This window comes from Halichoerus grypus, chromosome X, assembly GCF_964656455.1.
Source record: "Halichoerus grypus chromosome X, mHalGry1.hap1.1, whole genome shotgun sequence".
Classification (NCBI taxonomy): Eukaryota; Metazoa; Chordata; class Mammalia; order Carnivora; family Phocidae; genus Halichoerus; species Halichoerus grypus.
The window spans coordinates 36952932-36978251 of NC_135727.1; the positions used below are offsets into that span (position 1 = coordinate 36952932).

A 25320-nucleotide genomic window follows, 5' to 3' on the forward strand; every position below is an offset into this window, starting at 1 on the left:
AGCCCCATGCTGGGTGTAGAGCTTACTTAAAAGGAAATAAAGGGTCGCCTGGGTCGCTCAGATGGTTGGGCATCTGCCTTTGGCTCAGGTCATGATCCCAAGGTCCTGGGATCGAGCCCCACACCAGCCTGCTTCTCCCTCTCCCTCTGCCTGCTGCTTCCCCTGCTTGTACACTCAATCTCTGTCAAAAATAAATAAAATATTTAAAAAAAGAAATAAAAAAATAAAAACGTAAGGGTTGATAAGATCATGAAAGGTGGAATGTTTGAGCAGGCTTTATGTAAAAACGCTGTCTCCTTTACCTAAATGTTTTTATGGGAATGAATATTATGTCTGGCTGGGGAAAACTTCCCCTACCATGTATTAAAAAGCCAAAGCCTGTCAATGAAATCCTAACAGAGACTGGAGGTAGGACCATAGGAGTTGATGGAATTAAGGTAAAAGTTTGTAGGAGAACTGGTATGTTTAAACAAGCTTTAGGCAAAGTGGTTGCATCCCTTCTGCCTGATTACATTGTGGGGATGGACATTATATCCAACTGGGGAGTGTTTCTCCTACCTAGTATTGTAAGACAGAAGGCATGCAAATCCACCCTTCAACCAATATTAATTGGGCATGCTTCATAAGAACCAGTAAGATTGCCTGAGTCCACACAGTGTGGAATAGAAGCTGGAGTGCTGAGAGGGACAAATTCTCCGTGCCATAGCCCGAAGTAGAGCATAGACAGGGCTTACAATAAAAGCCTGTGAGCACCTCCCAGTGATACCCATATCCCCTTTCACAGGAGTAAGCTAGACAGTGGACAGGCTGAAGGCAAGATTAGAATCAGTTCACCTTCTGGGATTAATTTAGGGCCCCTAGCACGGATCAGAAATGTCTCCTTTTCCCACTTGGGACACAAGGAAACAGCTCATGAGGCTGTCCATGAGTCCACTGCTGTCAGACACATGGAATTTCTGTACCTTTTCTTTGTAAACTCAACGTCTACTTCTTTAGGACCTTCAAGCCTCCAAGATGGCTTTTATTTTCTGAAAATCACTGTTAGGGGAAACAAGAAGAAAATAAGCACACGATAGGAAATTTGTTAGATTCCAGAAGAGGTCCTGGGCTTACCCTAGACTCAATGTCCTATAACTTGTCCATCTCAACCCCCCAGTTCTAGAAAGTGCCACTCATCACTGGTATTCACAGTAATGACCCCAAGGTCATGAGAGGGTTTTAGACATTAAACTAAGATACATTTTTTTCCTCTTAACACTATAAACTAAGGCAGTTCAGTGAACTCAGATGTCCTAGAAATGTTTTCAATAACAAAGGCCAGGGGGAAAAAGGAGTTTCTGCTCACCCCCAAGTTGCACCAATAGAGAGGGGAAAAAACAATCCTATGTAGCCTACCCCTATTATTTGTTTCTAGCAGCATTTCCTCAAATGGGTTACAAATAACCACAGTTCACGGGGATGTTAAGAGACATAAATATGACTGCCTTTTGGAAATACTAGGACAAATTTTAAAAGATTTCTTAACTGCGGGTCTTCTCAGAGATGTTTCATTGTGAACCCACGATGTAGGGAGAGATTACACCCAAATGTATTGGCCAGGATGACATACCAATGCACAGAGTTTGAAAAATGTTGGCTCACTCCATTGCCCATTTTCAGTACCCACCCCCTCCACTAGGCCACACCCCCTGCCTCTCTTCCCAGAACTCAGGGGAAAATCTTGCTTTGGGGAAATCAGACTCATGTGAAAGGAAAACAAGAGGCCATATGGGTTGATGAGAAGATAGTGGTTTTTTTGGTTAAGCCAACCAGGAGTGTATAACGGCAACCGGTCACCTTGCTGGTGCCTCTTGGCAAGGCCCTGCTTCCTCTCCTCCATTCCTCTAGAGGCAGAACTCCTATCAACCTGTTTTCAATATGAAGAGCAATTCTGTAGTAGCTTGAGCACCAGGAGGCTGCATTTGTTCACATCAAAATGTGCAACAGAACTGAACACCTGAATGTGAGGTGACTTCCAGGAGGCCAGGTCCCCTGCCAATTACCCTTTCATGTAAACTCTGCTGAAGAAGTTTATGAAATGCCTTCTTGCAAGTTAGTATAGTCATTATTAACACCCCCGTTGCCAACTAAGATTTTGTTCCCATCACTTGCCCAGCAGGGACAACTGACAAGAATGGGTACCTGGCACACACAAAATTATACCTTGGGGCATCAGGTATAAAGAAGCATTGTCATGCTGGAGCCAAATCAGCAGTAATGTTACCTCAACTTTTCCTCTAGGTGTTGGTTTTTTTCCTCCATAGAGGTCTGACTCAGCTTTATGTTTTCTTTTAAACACCTCAACTCAGGCATTTATAATACCTGCTAAAATACACACTATTTGGTCAGAGCACCAGAAAAATTCAACTTTTAAGAGAAAGAGAAAACAAGCCCATTTATATACCTAACATAAACTATACCATCGGCTTACTGTCATCCTTTTCCTTCTGATTTTCCAGAGACGCCTTGGCTATTCTTTGGCTTAAAAAAAAAAGATATTTTCCCCAGGCACACAGTTCAGGAAGACCTCACTCTCCTTGCTGACAACCACATGACGATACTATTGGCGGTTTTAAGTCTAGTATTCTATCCTGGGGACACCTGGCCTTCATTTACCACCGAGAGAAGCAACTGGAAAGGCATCAGCATTCTGAGGGCATGGGACCTGTGACAGAAAAACGGTGGAAGTGGCAAGAAGCTAACTTGCTGGTCTCATTATCTCTTTCTGAGGTTCCAGCGCTCAATTCCAGATACCTCCTGAAAGCACATGGCTGTGTCACGGGGGTCTCAAACACAAAATGTCCACAGCTAAATTCCGTTATCTCCATATCCCCACCCCAAACCTATTTCCCCTTTAATTCCTCAACTTATTAAACACCAACCAGAATCCTAGGAGTCATCTATGCCTCTTACCCTCTTCCTCGCGCAGCTCGTCCAGTCTCCGACCACGCCACGCCAATTGGACTTTCTAAATGTATCTTGAGTATATCCTTACGCACGTGCACGCACATGCGTGCATGGGCATGCGCGCGCATGCGTGGGTGCATGGGTGGGCGGGCGCGCGCATGCGTGGGTGCGTGTGTGGGTGGGTGGGCGCGCGCATGCGCGGGTGCCCGCCCACCCACACAGTCACCCGCCCACCCACACAGTCGCCCACCCACACAGTCACCCATACAGCGGTTTCCGTGCTTCCAGTCTTTTCTCCAAACAATATCCCACCTGCCTCACAGAAGTTTCTTCGTAAATACCAGTCTCATCTTGTCACCACCCAGCTTCATGCCTGCCAGGTATTGAAATCTTCTCCAGTGTAAAATCCACCTCTTTACCATAACACACAGGGCCTTGATAATGTGGACCCCACCTCTCCAGCCTCTCACTTCTCTTCCCCATAGGCAACATCTTATTCTTCCCAACTACAGGAGAGCATCTTGGACCTATGGGCCTTTGCGCATCCTACGCCATTCCCTCTGCCTGCCTGGAATGCCCATCCCCACCTGGCCAGCCTAGAAAACTCTAACCCATCTTTCAAGTCTCTGCTGAAAAATCACCTGCTCTTCTAAGTCTCTTCTTACCCATTCTAACCCCACTCTCAGTTATAGGCTCCTCCTGTGTTGGTTTCCCATGGCATTCTAAGCACATCTCCATGACAATATAACTTGTATGTTAGTCATTGTTGGCTTTTTCACCCACCAGACTGAGATTACCCCACTTTAGTAAGCCTTGTACCTACCACAGAGGCCTAAAACATAATGATGTTCGACATGCCCATCCTATCCTCGATTCTAGATTTACTTTTGCACTGTCCCCCTCATATGGCTGAAGTATCTGGCCATACTGAAGATCTGAGAATCAAATATTACAACACATGCAAAGCACTTAGCACAGTGTCACTCTGCTGATCCACTTTTAGCTTGCTGTCAGAAAAAATCCTTGGCATTTCTCCTACATCCCCCATCCTGAATTTGGGCACTTGGCCCAAGAGCAAAGCTCTACATTGATCCCTATTAAATTTCATCTTGTTAGTTCCAGCCCATTGCTCCATGCTGTTGAAACCTTTCTGAATCTTGATCCTGTCATCCCATCTATTAGCTATCCCTCCCAGTCTTGTGTCATCTGAAGATCTTAGAAGCTTGCTATCTATTCTTATCCAAAGCATTGACAAAAATGTCAGATGGGCTTGATATTCACTGGGTGGCATATTGGGCAGCTATTAAAATGATACACGTGAAGTTTCTATATATACACAAAAAGTAACATATCCCAAATGTGTAACTCTTAAAAACACAAAAATTATACATACTATGGTTGCAACTATGAACAACAGGATATGCAAATGGATGACAATCTATGAAGACAATAAAGAAATGTGAAGGTTAACAATAATCATAAAAGTATCTAATATTTACTGAGTGCTAGGTCTAGGCACTAGTACAAAATGAGCTTTACATGAATTAACTCATTTAATCCTCACAATCATGCTATGAGGTAGGCATTATTATTACTCGTTTTACAGATAGAGAAATTAGGGTACAAAGCAGTTAAACAGGCTGCTTCCAGTCACACAGATGATAAGTGGCCAAATCAGGATTTCAGTCCAGGCATACAAGCTGTAATCTGTGCTTTTATCCAGGGATGCAGGTGTAAGACTGGTTTTGTGAAGTTACATAAAATTTGTTGTGTAAAGTTGCAATAATCACGAACACATGCAAAGCCATGGCAGATCAAAGCGGTGACACAGCAGATCACTTGGGACCTCCTTGTAGACTAACTCCATTCAATTGTGGCTATTGCTACTTAATCAGTGGTGATTTCTCTACCCAGCATTCAGCCCATATTTTCCCATCTTATTTACATGGATACAAACTCAGTCCCCATCAAAGGCTCTTTATGTTTCTGGCCAGGTTTTAAAGATTGTTATTGATTGTCTCCTGCTTTTCCCCCTATTTTATGTTCATAGCCTTCCTGCTACTCTTATCGCAGGATGGTACCAATTATCTGTACTTTCCTTAGTTGTGTGCTTCTCCCATCATCTAACATTTATTCAACAAACATGTATTCAGCAACTGCTACGTGCCAGCCAATGAGGATGTTAAGATGGCATCCTTATCCTCAAGAAGTTCATAGTCTAATGAAGAACATTAGTAAACAATTAGAATAGCTGCCATTTTTAATGCTTATGCCAAACACTGTGCCCAGTGCATTATATGTGGTGTCCCATGTAATAGAGAAAAGTGAGTAAGCATGTGGGCTCCAGGATCAGAAGAGCCTGGGGCAAATCCTACCTTTGTCACTTCCTACCAGTGTGACCACTCTGTGCTTTAGTTTCTCATCTGAAAAAAAAAAAATAACAGTAGCTATTTCACAGGGTTATTCTGAGAATCAAACATTACAAGACAGGCAAAGCACTTAGCATAGTGCCTGGCACATAATAAGGGCACAGTAAATGTTAGCAATTAGTATTTATCCTTCCAATAAACTATTTTAGACATGAAGAAACTTGAAGTTTAAAGATTATTTAAGTTTTCCAAAGTTAAATAGTTAATAGGGGAGGAGTCTAAAGTTTGCTCTTAGCTACTCCCCTATACTGTCGCTGAAGTGTGATATATGCCTTTGTAGAATCAGGCTAAGGTGCAATGGGAGAGCAAAAGAGGAGCACCTAACCCAACCTTGTAGGGAAGGAGGCAGGGCAGGACAAACAAGAGGTGGGCAGAGAAGGAGACAGGATGAAAGTGGAGGCCAGAAGTTGGGAGCATGGCAGGAGCGGAGCATTCCATCCAGAGTTAGAAGCTTATGAAATGTATGATGGAATAAGAAATGGCAAGTCTAAGGAACAGCAGAATCGGCATGTGAAATCCAGGATGACATCACTGCTTTCACCCAAGGAGCCTTTCTATTTCGGTTTATCCTCCCGTTCTTCACTGGTCTGATTTAAGTCCAGCAGGGTAAACCCTCTCCATAGTCCTTCTACCTTTTGAAAGATGAACTGCCCATCTCACAGATGAGACTTTCAGAAAGTGTCCAGAGGACTGCAGTTCTGTTCCTATCTTCATTCCACTGTGCCCCTCTTAGCTTTGTGATCTATTTTTGGATGGCTCTCAACACGCTCAAGTTCCCCCTTAACCAGCTGGGATGGATTTGTCTTCCATACATTTAATATCAAGTCTTCTTGAATCTTTGTATCCTCACTTTGTGCTCCTTCTTGAGCTATCAAGTTCCATATGTTTGTTTACTCTCTGCTAAATAAAAATGGATTATTTTCTTTAAAATCACATCCTTTAAAATCAAAAAAGATATTCCTTCGACATTAGGCTTCTGGGGTTTGGTCAACATCCCTTTCCATCCCTGTGATCTGTGATGATTTTATTATGGACCTGGCCACCAGGTAATGCCCACTCCTCTAGGGAGTGGCCCTTTCCATGTAAATTCACCTGAGCCTAGAAGCCGCAGGACTTCCTACAGTGGTATCTCTAGAATGCTCTTATCTACCCCATATGTCAGTCACCCATTTTACCTGGGCGTACCTTTCAACAAGCCAGCTTCTCTTAGTGGCCAGGCCATGTTCCAACATTTTGTGCACCATACTGAAGGCATTCTCAGTATGAACTATGAAAACTGAGGAACAATCTTTTCATCTTTTTTTTTCTCTCTTGTACAATTATACATATAGGATCTCCCTGACTAGAATATCACCACAGTTGAAGGAAGATTTTAAATGCTTGAACTTTCACTTTTACGGAATCTTTGTATCAGTCATTGGAACAGTTTGTAGTAAGTTCTACTCTCAAGCTTAACCGTTGCATTTTTTTTTAAGATTTTATTTATTTCACAGAGAGAGAGAGAGACACAGCGAGAAAGGGAACAGAAGCAGGGGGAGTGGGAGTGGGAGAGGGAGAAGCAGGCTTCCTGCCAAGCAGGGAGCCCAATGTGGGGCTCGATCCCAGGACCCTGGGATCATGACCTGAGCTGAAGGCAGATGCCCAACGACTGAGCCACACAGGCGCCCCAACCATTGCATTTTTTTAATTAAAGATTCTTATTTATTTATTTGAGAGAGAGAGAGAGCACAAGCAGGGGCAGAGGGAGAGGGAGAAGCAGACTCCCCGCTGGGCAGGGAGCCCGACACGGGGCTCGATCCCAGGACCCTGTGATCATGACCTGAGCCGAAGGCAGACAGTTAACAGACTGAGCCACCCAGGCACCCCTTACCATTGCAATTTTAATTGTTTACGGGGACGGGGGTAGAGGAGTGTAACACCCTCCATTCTGGACCCTGCCAACATATGGATTATATACTTGCCCTGGTTTGTGGCTTTGTTGTCTGTCATGCAATGAGCAAACATTTACTGAATGTTTTCTTTTTTTTTCTTTTTAAAGATTTTATTTATTTATTTGACAGAGAGTGACAGAGAGAGAGAGCACAAGCAGGGGGAGCAGCAGAGGGAGAGGGAGAGGCAGGCTCCCCGCTGGGCAGGGAGCCCGATGTGGGGCTCAATCCCAGGACCCTGGGGTCATGACCTGAGCCAAAGGCAGACGCTTAAGGACTGAGCCACCCAGGTGCCCCTTACTGAATGTTTTCTATACTCGAGGTCATTGAACTTCCAGAGACCCTGGTTTTTCGAACTACCATTCCGATTTGCTGCAACTCCTTTCTGTTTTTCTGAACCACACCCACCCTGGCTTCTGCTCTCCAGCTATTGGCTAGCTGCTTGTGCCAGTGCTGGCCTCCCACCTGCCCTGATTTCAGATGGACCCTGCCACGTCCTGGTTGTGCCTTCTTGGTAGAACCAGACTCCTGAGCCCCATATCTTTCTCATTTTTGATCCTCTGCCTGGCTCTGTAATGCACTGTCTTGCCTGGCCCTGACTTTTAGACTCTCCTGGAAATTCGGATCCTGTGCTAAGTCTGACTTGCCATATTCTGGTTCTTGTGCCAACCTGGCCCCTGAACTCCAGGCTCTCATCTTACTTTTGATTCTCAAATGCTTCACCAACCAGCACTTATTTTCATCAAACAAAAAGCAAATTTCTTCCTTCTAGGCTAGCTCACAAGCAATGTGATGTTGAAAGAATCATGGAAGTTACCTATGATGATACAAGAAGAGCCATGTAACTGGTTGAAAAGGGCCACGTGCATGTTGCCCAGACAGCCCTGAAGGAGGCTCCATGAGAGTTAGGCCAGTGCAGACAGAGCGCAACCTTCATCAAAATGACTAATCCCACTGTGCCGCCTATTTCCCGGACAATTGTCAATGGGACTGGCATCTTCTAGACTTTAATCCATTGATAACAGTAATAGTAAAAGTTAATAAGTATCCATTCATTTCTTCAACAAGTATGATCCAGTGCCTATCATGTGCCAGGTACAGAGGAGCTGTATGTCTCTGCCTTCCTAGAGCTTACATTCTAGTGGGGATGGACAGAAAATAAACACTTAAACAAGAAATTACTTCATATAATTTTAGGGAGTTTTTTTTTTTTTTTTTTTAAAGTTTTGAAGCCCTCACCACTGTAGGTCACAGGCAGTCGGTCTGCACTTTTGAAGATTTTATTTACAAATTTTTAGGGAGTTTTAAATGCTACAAAGAAAATTAAACGGGACGGGATGCCTGGGTGGCTCAGTCGGTTAAGCGTCTGCCTTCAGCTCATGTCATGATCCCAGGGTCCTAGAATCAAGCCCAAGGTCAGGCTCCCTCTGCTTCTCCCTCTCCCTCTGCCCCTTCCCCTGCTTGTGCTCACTCTCTCTCTCAAATAAATAAATAAAAATCTTTAAAAAAAAAAAAAAAAGACAGAAAGAAAGAAAAGGGGGCGCCTGGGTGGCTCAGTCGTTAAGTGTCTGCCTTCGGCTCAGGTCACGATCCCAGAGTCCTGGGATCGAGCCCCGCATCAGGCTCCCCGCTTAGCAGGGAGTCTGCTTCTCCCTCTCCCTCTGCCCCTGCTTGTGTTCCCTCTCTCGCTGTCTCTCTCTCTGTCAAATAAATAAATAAAATCTTTAAAAAAAAAAAAAAGAAAAGAAAAAAACTGGTGGATCTACTTTTGGTAGAGTGACCAAGGAAAGCTTCTCTGAGGAAGTGACATTTGAGCTGAGACTCCAGTTATGTTAAGGAGATGGTCATGCAAAGATATGGGGGAAGATCACTCCCAGGTAGAGGGAATCTCTAAAACATTTCCCAGATACCCCCTAAATGAACCCAAGAATAAATCTCTAAGCCTCTCAGAATGTATTGCACCCTAAAAACATATTTGGGGGGCACCTGGGTGGTTCAGTCAATTGGGCATCCAACTCTTAATTTCGGCTCAGGTCATGATCTCAGGGTTGTGAGATCAAGCCGCATATCCGGGCTCCGTGCTCAGCAGGGAGTCTGCTTCTCTCTCTCTCTCTCTGTTTTTCTTTCTTCCTCTGCCCCTCCCCCTGCTCATGCTCTCTTTCTCTAAAAATAAATAAATCTTTAAAAAAATTAAAGCAACCTATTTTGAGCAATAGAAAAAGGGCATCTAATCTTAAAGTAACATTTCTTATGTTCTGCCCCTCATCTGTGAGCTTGAGAAATGGTTGATTTCTGCCACCCGGAGCTGGCTGCCTTTTATTGCTACCTGCACAGACTTCTGAATATGAGGCCAAATAAACCCTAGACACCGAAAACATACTGCAAAGTTACATATTTGGAGACTAGGAGAGGAAACAATAATTTGTGAAGCCATCTAATATAAAATAATGCAGTGGTTTGAGAAGGTGAGATGGATTTGGATTTTGAATTCTGGCTCAGCACTTAGAGCTGAGTGACCTCTGAATCTCTGCTTCCTCAGCCATAACAATAAAGTTTTTATAAGGATAATAATGATCATGTATGGAAAAGTGCTTAACATGTTTATATATAGTAAGTTCTCAGTGAGTGTTAGTTGACATATCGTTTAAAATAATCTACACAGTGTGTTAATTCAAGGATCCCTAAGCTCCTCCACTGAGCTTAGCACCCCGCTGGGCCCTGTCAGAACCACAAAAGAAGTATCAGAAATGGTAACTTGTTCACATTCACTTGGCTAGCAAATGACAGAGCTGAGATTTCTAACCCAAGCACCATATTCTTAACTACTCATTTACTGTCATTATGTAATTAGAAAGGTGATAAATCACATGGTCTCAAGATGAAAGAGAAAGTTTGGCAAAGGAAGGAGCCCTGGAAATAACTCTTAGAAAAGCATAGGCTCAGGACGCCTGGGTGGCTCAGTCGGTTAAACGTCTGCCTTCGGCTCAGGTCATGATCCCGGGGTCCTGGGATCGAGCCCCGCACACATCGGGCTCCCTGCTCAGCGGGGAGCCTGCTTCTCCCTCCGCCTGCTGCTCCCCCTGCTTGTGCTCTCTCTCTCTCTCTCTCTCTCTGACAAAGAGATAAATAAAATCTTTAAAAAAGAAAAAAGAAAAGCATAGGCTCTGTGTAGACTGAGAAGAGAGAGAAGGTATTCCAGGCGGAAGGGGAAAGTCTAAGAGACAGAAGCGGTAACAAACAAATGAGCCCACCTGATAGGTTTGTGTGGGGAAAGAGACCAAAATCATGTGACATCATAGTCTCCCTGTTGGGATGTAAATCTGACAGGCCCCTTATTAAGCAGATCCCTTCACATTTTCTGTCTATTTTTCTTGCCCTTCCTAGAGTATTAACTAACCTGCTCTTCGACCTCTTTCAGGCTCTTCGAAACCCTCCAGTCTCTCTTCTGGTCTGTCTTCGGCCTTTTAAATCTCTATGTCACCAATGTGAAAGCCAGACATGAGTTCACAGAGTTTGTGGGAGCTACCATGTTTGGGACATACAACGTCATCTCCCTAGTTGTGCTGCTGAACATGCTGATTGCCATGATGAACAACTCCTACCAGCTTATTGCCGTGAGTAGCTTTGCTTGACAAGGGTGATTACTTCATTTCTAGAGTGGTCACATTGGCCTGGAGCCCACTGGAAGCTCAATGAAGCAGTGTGTTGGCATCAAGTATTTTCCATTAGCTTTCCCAGTTGTTAGAGTGAATTATTTCTCTCTAAGGCAACTCGGTTTGGACTCTGAGTCCATTGAATCTCAGTAATCTAGAAGAGGACGTTCTAGTTAATAAGACTTTCCAGTTGTTAGAGTGAATTGTTTCTCTCTAAGGCAACTCGGTTCGGACTCTGAGTCCATTGAATCTCAGTAATCTAGAAGAGGACGTTCTAGTTAATAAGACTTTCTGGTAGCCTTAAAACTCTGAATCCATTTTCTTGCCTTAGGAAGGAGAGCTTGGGAGGTATGAGCACAGTTTGGCTATAACTTGTCACTCCACTAATCTCCAGGGTGGATTGAGCTGACTGGTTCTCTAGGCAGGAGGGTCTTATCTCCTTCATCACTGCAAACATGTTCCTCACAAAACTGAGCCAAAGGTTGCCAAAGACAACCTTCTCAGGCAGAGAGTGACTCTTTTTTGATCAAGAATATATGAGTAATTACACTCCACTGTGAGACACTCTTTAGTAGAGTCAATCACTGAATCTTTTTTTGACCATCATGCTACCATTTGGATCAGCAATATTACCCTAAACAAGAAATGGTGAAGGTATAGGACAGGGGATTGGTCCAGGCCCTGCCCTGGTTTTTGATGCCAAAGTAAATATCTAACCTTAGCATATTTTCTTATGATCTGCATATCATATTTAGAAATGGAGTATTAGCAAAGGAGTTTTGGCTATCTGAGGTCCTGTTTAGTTGGGTACCAGTGGATTTGGATGCTTAGTTCATATTAAGATGCTAGATCACCCCCATGGGTCTATCTGTTGCTGAAAGTTTTTGCTATAGCACAGAAGACAGATGAAAAGACCTGACTCTTGTCTTCCTTCATTGATGCTATTTCTCAGATTTTGTCTGCCACTGAGGAATCATTTAGCCTACAGAAAAGCAGCTTAAATTATTGGTTATATAAATAAAAGTATACATATAAATATATACATAAATATACACACATTTTTACACACATAGATATACACACATATTGTCCATATTTCATGAATATTTCTGGTGATAGTGACCATCTGTGATCCATTTCTTTTTTTTTTTTTTAAGATTTTATTTATTTATTTGAGAGAGAGAGAGTGAGTGAGAGAGAGCACATGAGCAGGGGCAGAGGGAGAGGAAGAGGGAGAAGCAGACTCCCCGGCTGAGCAGGGAGCCCGATGTGGGGCTCGATCCCAAGACCCTGGGATCATGACCTGAGCCGAAGGCAGATGCTTAACTAAGCAACTAAGCCACTCAGGTGCCCCTCTGTGATCCATTTCAATTAAAGACAGACCGAAGAGGAATGGGTTTATGTTGTAGCAGGAGGCTTTTAAGTTATCTATTAGGAGAAATTTCCTAACCATAAATAGCAATGAGATGTATTCTCCCAGGTGGGTTTGTAGAATTTCTCTCACTGGACAGTTTAAAGAAATCAGAATATAAAAGTATCCATTAGGATGGTTTAGATCTTAGGTACTTAGGTGGAGGCATATAGTGAAAAAATATATTAGGAGTTAGAAGACCAGGGACCCTAGTCTTAGTCCTGTCATTTATAACTGTGACCTTGAGTAACTTACTTTCCCTTTGTAGGCCTCAGTTTCTTCATCCAAAAAAGTAAGAGGGTTGAAATGGATGGTCTTTATTGAGATATAATTGACATATGGCATTGGGTAAGTTTAAGGTGTACAACGTGATGATTTGATACAGATATATATTGCAAAATGTTTATCATAATAAGGTTAGTGAACACATCCATCACCTCACATAAATGACCATTTTGATGAGAATATTTAAGATAGCAAATTTCTTAGCAACTTTCAAGTATACAATACAATATTGTGAACTAGAGTCACTATGCTGGACATTACATCCCCAGAACTTATTCAACTTCTAACTGTAAATTTGTACCCTTTGACAAATATTCTCCATTTCCCCCAACCCTCAGCCCCTGGCAAGCTCCCTTCTACTCTCTGTCTCTCTGCATTGGACTCTTTTAGATTCCACGTATAACTGAGATCAGACAATACTGGCCTTCTTCGGCCTGACTTATTTGTCTTAGTATAATGCCCTCCAGTTGCATCCATCCAGGATTGCCTTCTTTCTCATGGTTGAGGAATATTCTGTTGTAGATATACACACCATATTTTCTTTTTCCATTTGTCTGTCAAGGGACAGTTAGGTTGTTTCCATGTCTGGTCTCTTGTGAACAATGCCACAGTGGACATGGGAGTGCAGATATTTCTTCAAGATGATGGTTGCCTCTTCTTTGGCTATATACCTAGAAGTGGGACCGCTGAAACATAGAATAGTTCTATTTCTAATAGTTTTGAGGACCCTCCATACTGTTTTCTATAGTGCCTGCACCAGTTTGCATTCCCACCAACAGTGCACCGGGGTTCCCTTTTCTTCACATTTGCACCACACTTGTTACCTCTTATCTTTTTTTTTTTTTTAGTTTTCATTTTATTTTTTATTTTTTTATTTTTTTATTAACATATAATGTATTATTTGTTTCAGGGGTACAGGTCTGTGATTCAACAGTCTTAAAAAATTCACAGCACTCACCAAGGCACATACCCTCCCCAATGTCCATCACCCAGCCACCCCATCCCTCCAACCTGCCTCCACTCCAGCAACCCTCAGTTTGTTTCCTGAGATTAAGAGTCTCTTATGGTTTGTCTCCCTCTCTGGTTTCATCTTGTTTCATTTCTCCCTCCCTTCCCTTATGATCCTCTGTCTTGTTTCTCAAATTCCTCATATCAGTGAGATCATGTGATACTTGTCTTTCTCTGATTGACTTATTTTGCTTAGCATAATACCGTCTAGTTCCATCCATGTTTTGCAAATGGCAAGATTTCTTTTTTTGATGGCTGCATAAAATTACATTGTATATATATACACCACATCTTCTTTATCCATTCATCTGTTGATGGATATCTAGGCTCTTTCCATAGTTTGGCTATTGTGGACATTGCTGCTATAAACATTGGGGTGCACGTGCCCCTTGGGATCACTACATTTGTATCTTTGGGGTAAATACCCATTAGTGCAACTCCTGGGTCATAGGGTAGCTCTATTTTCAACTTTTTGAGGAACCTCCATACTGTTTTCCAGAGTGGCTGCACCAGCTTGCCTTCCCACCAACAGTGTAGGAGGGTTCCCCTTTCTCCGCATCCCCGCCAACATCTGTCGTTTCCTGACTTGTTAATTTTAGCCATTCTGACTGGTGTGAGGTGGTATCTCATTGAGGTTCTGATTTGCATTTCCCAGATGCTGAGTGATGTTGAGCACTTTTTCATGCGTCTGTTGGCCATTTGGATGTCTTCTTTGCAGAAATGTCTGTTCATGTCTTCTGCCCATTTCTTGATTGGATTATTTGTTGTTACCTCTTATCTTTTTGATAATAGCTGTTCTCTAACAGTTGTGACATGATAGCTCCTGGTGGTTTTGCCTTACATTTCTCTGATGATTACTGATGCTGAGCAACTTTTCCTGCACCTGTTGGCCATGTCTGATGCAGTGGTCTTTAATATCCCTGCCGGCTCTGACATCCTGTGAGTCTGGATGTCTAGATGAACAGGCTAAGCTCGCAAGGTCTCTTCTAGCTCTGAAATGCTGTCCATCTGCTGCTTTTGAAATGGAATATCACTCAGTTTTATACTTCTCTCTCTCAATAGTTCGAACCCAACCAGGCCAAGAATTCTGGAATGATCTATGCTCACTCCAAGTCTGTCTGTATAAAGGGGACAGGCCTAAAATCTCAGGGGGTTATTTTTCCACTGCTATGCCTAGCATCCCCTTACCCTGCCAAAGATGGCAATATTCATGCTGAGGCCCTTGTCATTTTCTCCCTGGGTGTCTTGCAGCTGATCGCTCCTAATGGCAGTGGAAAACAAAGAGATTTTCTTGTCACCTAATACAGGGCTGTGGTGTCTCCCACTGAGCTCAGTGACATTTGGTAGGAAGGGTGGAAATAATCTTCTGTTTATGTGTCTTTAACATTTGGAACTGGATCCAGTGGGGTCCTGATATTGGGCAACCAGATTCCAAAAATATCTGGATCTGTCTGAGCAGTAAAGACCAGCAAGTAGATTCGATTCCACTCACCACATCTCCACTTCTGTAGTCAATGTAGTTTTTAGAAGGGCCCTCATATGGAAGAAATGTCATAAGAAGGGAAGCCACTGAGGATAAATCTCTCCTACTTCAAAAGGTATCAACAGGCTGACTCAGTCTAAGTGGAGACTCAGTTGTTGACATGCTTTACTGGGAATATGTTTAGTGTCTTACATCCTAAGACAGGGCTCAGGAACACCAGGTAATAGCAATCCCTTGAAAGGTCAAGCTCTTTCTCAATGCTCTGCACAGGATGCAGAGCTGCTGGTGGAGTAGAGATATGGCTCTTGAGAAATTCATATTTCTATGCCAGAGGAGGCTCCACTGCAGTCATAGATAGTCAGCTTCAAGATATGGGGAAGCAAGGATCACTCCAGGCGTGTGCTCTGTGGTCCCAGCCAGCATCATCAAGTGAAGCTGGCCATATTTTATATTATTATTGTTTGTGATTATCATCGATTTCCTCTTCTCCCTTTATCCTTTTCTCTCTCTCAAGCTGCTTATTTCTCTCTGTAACACTTCTTTCAACACATCCACCTTGTCACTGCTGCTCCTCATGTGTATGCTCCCAGTTCCATCAAGTGAAGTTGCCCTTGATACCATTTTCATCAAATTCACCCTTATGAAAATATGAGGTGGGAGAGACAGACCAGCCCCACAACATTCATTTACCTTATGACCTAGTCCTACGTCCAACTCACCTACAAGGGGCATCTCTTTTGCCTGAGACGGGTCCTCACAAAACATGGGGCTTATTATGATCTGTGTGATATAGCCTCGTGCGGCAAGTTACTAAGAACCCTCAGTTTCTCTGGCTACTGTGGAGTGTTCACTCTAAAGCTGAGATTAAGTAAACAGCACTTGCCTCACTGAGCCACATCTGCTGCAAGGCTTGGGGAGAGCCCAAATACATAGAATTGATTATCTCCCTTGGGGTGGCAGCATTTGGAGGCTCAGATAATGGATGAAGTCTCCAACTGCCAAAGATAGCTATGCCCATGAAGACATTCATCAAAACAATCCCAGCACTGCAAAAACAGTAAACAAAGCCGGAAGGGGCCACCGCACACCCGCGAATGTCAAGGGAGGGGGCAGGTGGTCTTCCTGCCCACCCCCAGTCACCCGAGACCAACCTCAGACTTTCAAAGCACAGAGAAGACGACAACTCGCACACTACACCCATGATTTGTAACCCACTAACCAGGCAGATAACCAACTGCTATGCACTGATACGGCACCCAGTTGTGAAGACATTGAAATGTTTCCATACCAGTTGGTAAATAGCTGCCACTCCAGCTGTTCCCTCTGGGATGCCCCTAGATCACCTCACAATCCAGCAGGTGAAAGGTATTTTGCACGCCTCTGTCCCAGTGCTATTGCTGGTATACATTCTGATTGGTTAGTTTCTTTTTTTAAATTATTTTATTTATTGATTTGAGAAAGAGAGAGTGTGTGTGTGCACAAGCAGGGAAGAGAGGGAGAAGCAGGCTCCCCGCTGAGCAAGGAGCCCGACATGGGGCTCGATCCCAGGACCCTGGGATCATGACCCGAGCCGAAGGCAGATGCTTAACAGACTGAGCCACCCAGGCGCCCCCGATTGGTCAGTTTATTAAACAGTCTGAATGTCATAGTGACAGGCAGAATCCTAAAATGCTCCCCTAAGATTTCCCACCCTAATTGTCAGGACTGTGAATATGATGAGATGGCACATTTGTGATTACATTGCATATGTGGCAAAAGAGATTTTACAGATGTAATTAAGGTTACTAATCAGGGAGATTATCCAGATGGGCCTAATCTAATCACATAGGTCCTGTAAAAGCAGAGTTTTCTCCAGCTGGTAACAAAAGAAGATGTCAGAGATTCGAAGCATGAGGAGGGTTTGCTGGGCCGTTGCTGGCTCTGGTAACACCACTCACCACCTCTTCCAGTTGTCCCTCCAACTCTAGGGATAAGAGGGGCTTCCTGTTGTTGCTCAGCTGAAAATTCTCTGAGCTGTCTCACTGTCCTGTTTGGCTTCTTATCTCTTCCATCATCAACATACTAATCCCTGTTTTAAATTTTCTGCTTGAAAGAACTAGAGTGATTTCCATTTGTCTGGCTGTACCCCAACCTATCCATATGTCTCTGATTAGGTTTTTGTGGGGTTGGTTTATTAAGGACAGATGGGGCTGAGACTTGAAGGTCAAATTTGGAAAGACAGAAAAGGGGGGATAGCTTTCAGATCTCATTTCTGGCAGGGAAATAGTTTGCACATCAGCAAGGATCGGCCTGGTGTTGATTGAAGGCAACAAGGGTGTAGGAGATGGCCTCATTCTTTTCTGCCTCCTCTTCTTTGATTTCCAATGGAAATATCTTCAAATGGGGGGCACCTGGGTGGCTCAGTCGGTTAAGTGTCTGCCTTCAGCCTAGGTCATGATCCCAGGGTCCTGGGATCAAGCCCCAGATCGGGCTCTCTGTTCAGCGGGGAGCCTGCTTCTCCCTCTCCCTCTCCGTGCCACTCCCCCTGCTTGTGCTCTCTCTCTCTCTCTCAAATAAATAAATAACATCTTTTAAAAGAAAAGTAAAAGAAAATATCTTCAAATGGGAATAATGTCCTCCCTGTGCCGATAGGGAATATGCCCCAGCAATGAAGAGAAACATATAGGGGAATCGTATCTCTAGGAGCTGGATGAGTTCAGAGCCTGCCTTTAGAAAAATAACTTTAAAAGATGAGGTCTGCTCTTATGGCTTCTCACATCCCCATTCTGTGTCTTTATACTGCTGTCCACCCGGCGCAGCATAGCACCCTGGGCTAACTGCCTTGCCTTACGTGGACCTTACCTCGGACAAGCCCTTTGCCTCCACCTCTAGGCCCGAGCTGAGCTTTCTCAGTCCCCTAAGGCTTAGAGAAGTCAGTAATAAGCCTGCAGTGACTATCTAGCATACAGACAGCCTTTATTAATCTGATAGGCATTCAACTGTTTTCAATCTATTATCATTATAACTCCCATCAATAATAACTAGCATTTATGGAGCATTTATTATATGCCAGACACGATACAAAGCACTTTTCATACATATCTTCTCATTTAATTTTTACAACCTTGTGAGGCAGGTACTATTATTAATTCAGTTTGATAGGCGAGGAAACTGAGGCACAGAGCTCAAAGTGACTTACCCAAGGGCACACGCTTAATAAGGGCACTGGCAGGTGTGTCTAATCCAAAGTAATCACAATACTATACCCACCCCTTTCCCTGCCTGCATTCCAACTCCCCAGACCTGGATGCACACCCCCCCCACCCCCCCCTACACCCAACCTTGGACTCCCTCAGCTTTATCCTTCTACTTGATTCACTGACTCGGACTGTCTCCTGACTTCTAATCAGAGGACTATCCTCTAAGGAGTCTTTCCCTTGGTTCTAGAGATTAAGTGCCTTCCATTTCCCTGAGATTCCCTGCCCCCTCCCCCCCAACACACACACACACACACAAACACACACACACACACGCTGGCTCTCTTTTTCTCCTTCAGTGTGCCTGTGCGCACTTCAGACTTCCAGTTTCTTCTTAGCTCTGCCCTGAATACTGCCAGCCTCCTCAATGAACAATCACACAACCCACCTGAGATAATCACACCCACAAAGGGTAAAAAGTTCAGCGCTCTCAAGCTCATTTGCATGACAAGAATTCCTCATTCAACTTACACATCCTGCCTTTGGATCGGCCTCTCATGCTGTCGCTTCCCAGAGAGCTCTTGCGTGGCCGAAAGGCTCTCTTGAAAGTACATCCTCACAAGCGAGTGGACTTCAGGGAAGTCTCGAGAAGAGGAGCATTCTCTCTGCGGATGCTGCAGGGGGCACCAAAGGCTGACTTTTCAGATCTCTGCATCTTGCCTGGGCCTGGCCTTCCCCCTGCTGGTCTAACACAGAAATGGATTCCTAGGTTTTTCTGCGTCAAGGTCCATTCATGGCTTTGTCAGCCAGCGGTCCGAGAGCCCGCATCTGCTGAGGACGGAGCTCTTCACCTCAAAATGCCGAAGGTATCCTTTGGCAGGTCTCTGCTGAGCGGCAGTCTCTGCTTCTGACAGCAGCAACAGCCTTTGATGCCTGCTACCTGGTAATGATCTTGGTCACCAACAAAGATGAGGTGGAGGGGGGAGGACGGTAAGAAGGCAATGAAGGGAAGTGGGGTTTCCTTCCCCCGTGCTAAAAGGCAACCAGACAGGGCAGACGGCCGTACTGCCCCTCTGCATGCCAGATTCTCCTGTCCTGGATGTTCAGCAGGAACATCAGTAGTTGTCATGGTGACTCTTCTCTTGGGTGACTCAAACCAAACAAGACCAAGTATGCAAGAGGCTTAATGCCCCAAGAATCCCTCTGTCCATCTACTGGCTGATGTCCTGGACTCTTTCACCCATTCACTTAATAATAAATATCTCTTGGATGGATAAATATTTATATTTATATATATATTTATATTTAACAAATATTTATTGAGAGACTACACCATACTATACTACATTCTTGTTACTGGAGACACATTAGGTGACAGGTGAACAGGACAGACAGACCCCTGTCCTCATGGGGTCTACAATCACGGAACCACAGTTTCAAATTTCTCTTTGCATTTCCTTTCTTCCTTGAAGACTGCCTTTAACTTTTTCGGGGCCATGGATTGCTTTGATCATCTGTTAAACATGGACAAGAGAAATGCGCATATGAGCAGACATGATCAAATGCAGCATAAAATCTCAGAGGATTCACAAACCTCCTCCCGCTGTCATCCAGAAATAGCTCACCTTAAGACCTGTCGCCAGTTAGCATGCAAATATGTGTTAAGCTGTTAGGAGGTCACTTGTGACTCAGTGTAAATGAATCTGATCCCTTACTGAGATCAGGTTTGCATAGGGGGCCAAGCGAGTGAGACAGACCATGAGGGAATTGTACCTGAAGACTGCGGAAGGGACACCAACAAGGAAAACAGATCAGAGGCACTGAAGGAAAATGTCGCCATCATCACAGCTTTGCAAAGGATCATCAGGTCTGTGCAACAGTCCCCGAAGCCAACGGTGCCTTCAGCCACTCTGTAAAATAACAACCATCAATGGACAATCTGTGTCCATAAAAATGACCATGTTTGTATTTCCAATGATTTCAGAGCTGAGACTCGGGAAGAACTGTTCCTCGTGGAAGACTTGGCCTCCCTATGGACTGGTCTCTGAATGTTCTCTTCATTGGCTACAAATCATATTTGTGGATGAGTCAAAGGTCCATGGCTGAAAGGTCATTGTTGGGAAATGGGGTTCTTCTTGGCTTCTGCTTGTTCCCATTATCATTGTTCTGGGCACCAGGAGTCAGTTGACTGGAAAGCTAAGTGGTACAAATGAGCTTTGATTTCTGAGCAGTTGAGGTTGAGGAACTAAATGTGAGCTCGGAGTGATTAATATTAATAAGGCCTCTCTCTTCCTGTGGTCATCGGAGCCCCATGTTATAGCCCAAGTCCATGTGAGAGACAGCACAGGCCAGGAGGTGTCCTTGAGCTACAACACAGAAGTCACAATACCCAGAAGGAGCATCGGAGGTACCAACCCGCTGCATTACTCTGCCTTTCACTCGAGGCCTGACAGCAGTTACGTTACATCAGCTGTCAAAGAAAATTTGTTTTTGTTTGAGAGAGAAAAACAGAGGAGATCTAAGAGTAAAACTGAAGAGAAAGGGTCATTGTATTTCTTTCTTATCCTCCTGTCTTCTGTCACAGGATTCTGCTCTTTCCTCTGTTCTCGTTCCCAATTTCCCCTGGGGATTTGACCTTCTAGAGAAGTACCTGGGCCTATAAAATTGTGAGTTCATCACAAAAGCTTTATGACAAATATATTTATCTCAAAGCTGCTCTTACTAAATGTGGCATATCCGGAAGCTCCCATAGTTAAAGAAAAGAAAGTGTTCTAGATCCCCTCATTCATTAGAAAATCAACATTATTAAAGAAGGTTTGAACTATTAGAATTAGAATCCTCTCAACTAACTCCACCAAAATTCCTATTGACCTTGCCCTAAAGATTCCTGGGGGTACAAAGAAGTTTCTAGCACCCAATAAATCTTCTAGGAGATTTTGCTACAGGGTTTTTCTCTTAAGACGTCATTTCAAACATTTCATAAAAGAAAACTAATGCAAGAAACCTGATGCTGGAGTCCCTCCATCCTTAACCAGGATGTGGGTGTCGGACACATAGGCGGCTCTCACTTAGTATCTACTGAATAAATGAGCAAATCCATGAATTCCCAATGCATGTGACAAAATATTTTAAAGTGTGAAGACAGAGCAACAGACAAAGCTGACCAAAGCTGAGCTCCTTGGCCTCTATTCAGGGGTTGGTCAAATTTTTTCTACAAAAGGGCAGACAGTGAATATTTTAGGCTTTGTGGACAATAAGATCTCTGTCACCACTATCCAATTCTGCTATTATAACACAAAGGAAGCCATAGAAATACATAAACAAATGGGCATGACTGTGTGCCAATAAAACTTTATTTACAGGCACGGAAATTTGAAATTCATATAATTTTTGTGTAAAAACTATTACTCTTCTTTTGATGTCTTTTCAATCACTTAGAAATGTAACAACCCCTCGTAGATCTCAGGCTGTTCAAAACCAAGTGGCAGGCAAGATTAGGCCTGCAGGCCATCCTTTGCCTACTGCTGTTCTAGTTGTTTCCATATGTATCTCTTTTCTACCTTTGTAGACTGAGGCTCCTTGAAGACAGGGGCTCTGCTTTAGGTTTTCTTTATATTCCCCTGCTGCTTAGTAACATGTGGGACACATCATAGGTACTCAACACATACTTTTTCACTGATTGATGGGGAGAAGCTTGAGGAAATCCCTGATCTTCGGTTTGTCGACCATGTTAAAAAATGCATAATGCGGATTTATATCCATTGCAAGTGTTTGGTGTTTGGAGATTACATTTCTATGGCAATGGGTGGAAGCATTATCTGACTGAAAAGAGATCTGCCTACATGATGGATTTCATAATTATAGTAACATAGCGCTTTATACTTCCCAAAGCACATTTGCAGATATTGTCTTATTTGATCCTCATGAGGACTTTTGAGTGTAGGCAATATTATCTGTGGGTTACGGATGAGGAAACAGGCTTCCAAAGGTTGAGACTTGACCGGGGCTACATGGCAAGTTTGTTCATTCATTAATTCATTCTTTCTACAAGGACTTGAGAGGCTGCCGTAGGCAAGCAATTAGGTCAAGGTGAATGCAGGGCCAGTGACTCCTCAGGTGATGTTAAGAAGCAATCCAGAAAATAGAAATGTGCCCTGGAGGGGCACCTGGGTGGCTCAGTGGGTTAAGCATCTGCCTTTGGCTCAGGTCATGATCCCGGGGTCCTGAGATAGAGCCCCATGTCCAGCTTCCTGCTCAGCAGGGGGGCTGCTTCTCCCTCTGCTCCTCCCCACGCTACTCATTCTCTCTCTCTCTCAAATAAATAAATAACATCTTTATTTTTTTTTAAGATTTATTTATTTGAGAGAGACAGATAGTGACAGAGATAGCGAGAGAGAGTACAAGCGGGGAGGAGAGGGAGAAGCAGGCTCCCCGCTGAGCAGGGAGCCCGATGTGTGGCTCGATCCCAGGACCCTGGGATCACGACCCGAGCCAAAGGCAGACGGCCAACCGACTGAGCCACCCAGGCGCCCCTAAATAACATTTTAAAAAAAAAATAAAAAGAAGTGTGGTCTAGAGAGTTCAAAGTAAAGTCCTGATAAGTGAGGCATATGGGGACAGACAAGTAGATTTTCCCGTGCCCACGTGATCAGGCACACCTCTCTCTTCTGCCCAGGCTCAGAAATGGAAGGCCTGACTGAATTAGTCCTGGTTATTTCTGAAAACTGCAGGGTGAGCTCAGCCAACCACAGCTCTCACCACCATCTGATGGCTTCTGTCCTCCGAAAGGAAAAGGTGCCTGTACTCCCCAAATGAAAGATACAGGCAAGCAGAACAATCTGTGTCTCCTTTCAATTTACATTTCTGGAGACGCCCAGAAAAGGGGACAGACAATTCAGTGAGCTTCAGGACCACCACGTGTGCTGTGAACGGTGCTGCCAGAATTGTGCAGTGTATAACCTACACGCCTGAACGCAAGAGCCCTGCAAAGGTCTCTTCACAAGCAGAAAAAGCTGAAGGAAACAAGTGGAAAAGAAACCTGGGCCGACAGAGGCCTGGCCAAGTGTGCAGTGGAATCTGTTTTCAAAATCTCAGAGTCTGATCAGCAGGCTCTGTCTCTGCACTTTTTGCAGGTACCTTTCTGACACACAGGAGTAAACTTGCTGCTTGTTGCAAAATCCCACTCGTGGAGCACTTCCCAAAGAGACAGTACACCTTAGCACCTTAGTGGTTAAGAGCTTGGGTCCTAGGGGCGCCTGGGTGTCTCAGTCGGTTAAGCATCTGGGATCCTGGGGATGGGATGCTTCCACCATTGCCATAGAAATGTAGCTCTAGACAAGTGGCAAGTTCTGGCTGGCTGATGTCCCTTTCCCAGGGGCAAGCTAAAGGTGAAACACTTGGCATTTTATTTTCTGGCCCACTGTGTTTGAAAATGGCCAGAAGGCACTTACGTAGAGAAGACAGCGGCTCCAGAAAGCACTAAGAGAGCCCTGGTGTCATGACAGCCAGCACCCCTTGTCAGGATGTAGGGAGGGACAATTCTTCCAGCAACGGGGCTCAGTAGGATCTGAGAGTCCAATTAGAGCTTATTTTCTTTGAGGACCCCTGGAGAGATCTATCACAAGTTCTTTTTTTGCAGTGATAAACGGGAGGCCTAGAGAAAGTAACATGGTTTGTTTCCATATGATCTACATAGTTTAGATTACCCAAAGGCTTGTAAGGTGCTATTCCTCAACCAAAACTTACCTACGCTGGGGTGTCTGGGTGGCTCAGTTGGTTGAGCATCTGACTCTTGATCTCAGCTGGGTAACCAGTAATAGAGTAACACACATCAAGCCCCTGAGTGGTCAGAGTGGTAATTCCAACCACTTAGCAATCGCAGAGAGGGATTTGCAGCTGTTTCCCGCCTGGGGAGGGGTGGGGGAGGGGCGAGGAGGGACAGACACAATGGCCGCCCACTAGGCAACTGCGTATGTTCGGTCGGGAGAAGGACCTGTTTGTAACACCCAACGAGGGGGCTCTTGCAGTCTGGGAAGGGTTAACTGGACTATTGAGGGGGCATCAGTACTAGGGTGCGAGGGATGCTGGGGACAACGGCTGGGCGGGGAGTTGGCACTGGAGGAAGGACTCTCTTTTATACCCCGATGTTTTGCAGCTGAGTTTGTGCCCTTGAACTGAGGTTGCTACGAGGGCTCTGAAGTAGATAAACCAATCTCAACGTCACTCGCAGCAGGCCCCAGAGTGATAGGAATGGGACATTCTGTTACAGAACCTGGACTAGATTGCCCTACGGAAGAACCAAGCGACACCCGGAGATCTTGGAGGATAGGAGGTTTATTTAACACTGTGGGGCTCAGAGGACAGTAGTCTCCAAAGTCTGAGCCCCAAGCACAAAGGGGACAATTTATACACTTCTACTTCCGCATACTGGGCACTTTCGGCGAGTGCGCGAAGCGGGGCAGGGAGAGGAACCCGGATTCGTGCGTGTGGGAAGCAGAGCAGGGAGAAGAACCCGAAAGAGCCCCCCGGGGCAGGGGCTGGGACTCTCCCACTGGCTCAGTCGGCCATCTTAAGACACAGATTTTCCTTATCATAACCAGCCAGCCACCTTGGGGAAGAGAGGAGGACTGCCGATTCTTTAGAGCTGGGGCACTGAGTCCCCGCTAGACCACCACACACGCGCAGTGAGCCCGGAGGTCAGGGCATGGAGGGGAATGGCGATACTCACTGAGGGGACGTTCTCTACTTCAGGGCTTCCAAGAGACCTGGACTACTTCCATATTCTGAAGATTCCTGTATATTTTTTTTAACTGAATTCAAACAAAAATGGAGTTACAAAAACCATGATATATTTTAAATGCTTACATCTTTTTAAAATGGCATTTTTAGCCCCGAGGCAAAACCACAATACAATGTATAGCATTGGGTGCAGTCCAGAAATCTGCATCTTTAACAAATGCCCCATATGCACACCAACCTTTGAGAAGCGTGCCCTGAATTCT

At 44.5% G+C, this 25320-nt stretch overlaps 1 protein-coding gene across 1 annotated transcript in view; it reads left to right on the forward strand.

Moving 5' to 3' along the window:
- The window catches only part of TRPC5 (transient receptor potential cation channel subfamily C member 5), a 260230-nt gene that overhangs the window by 221083 nt on the left and 13827 nt on the right, over positions 1-25320 (forward strand). The window contains exon 7 of the mRNA XM_078063933.1: positions 10722-10917. Coding sequence (XP_077920059.1) covers positions 10722-10917 — 196 coding nt within the window. The remainder of the gene's footprint in view (positions 1-10721; positions 10918-25320) is intronic.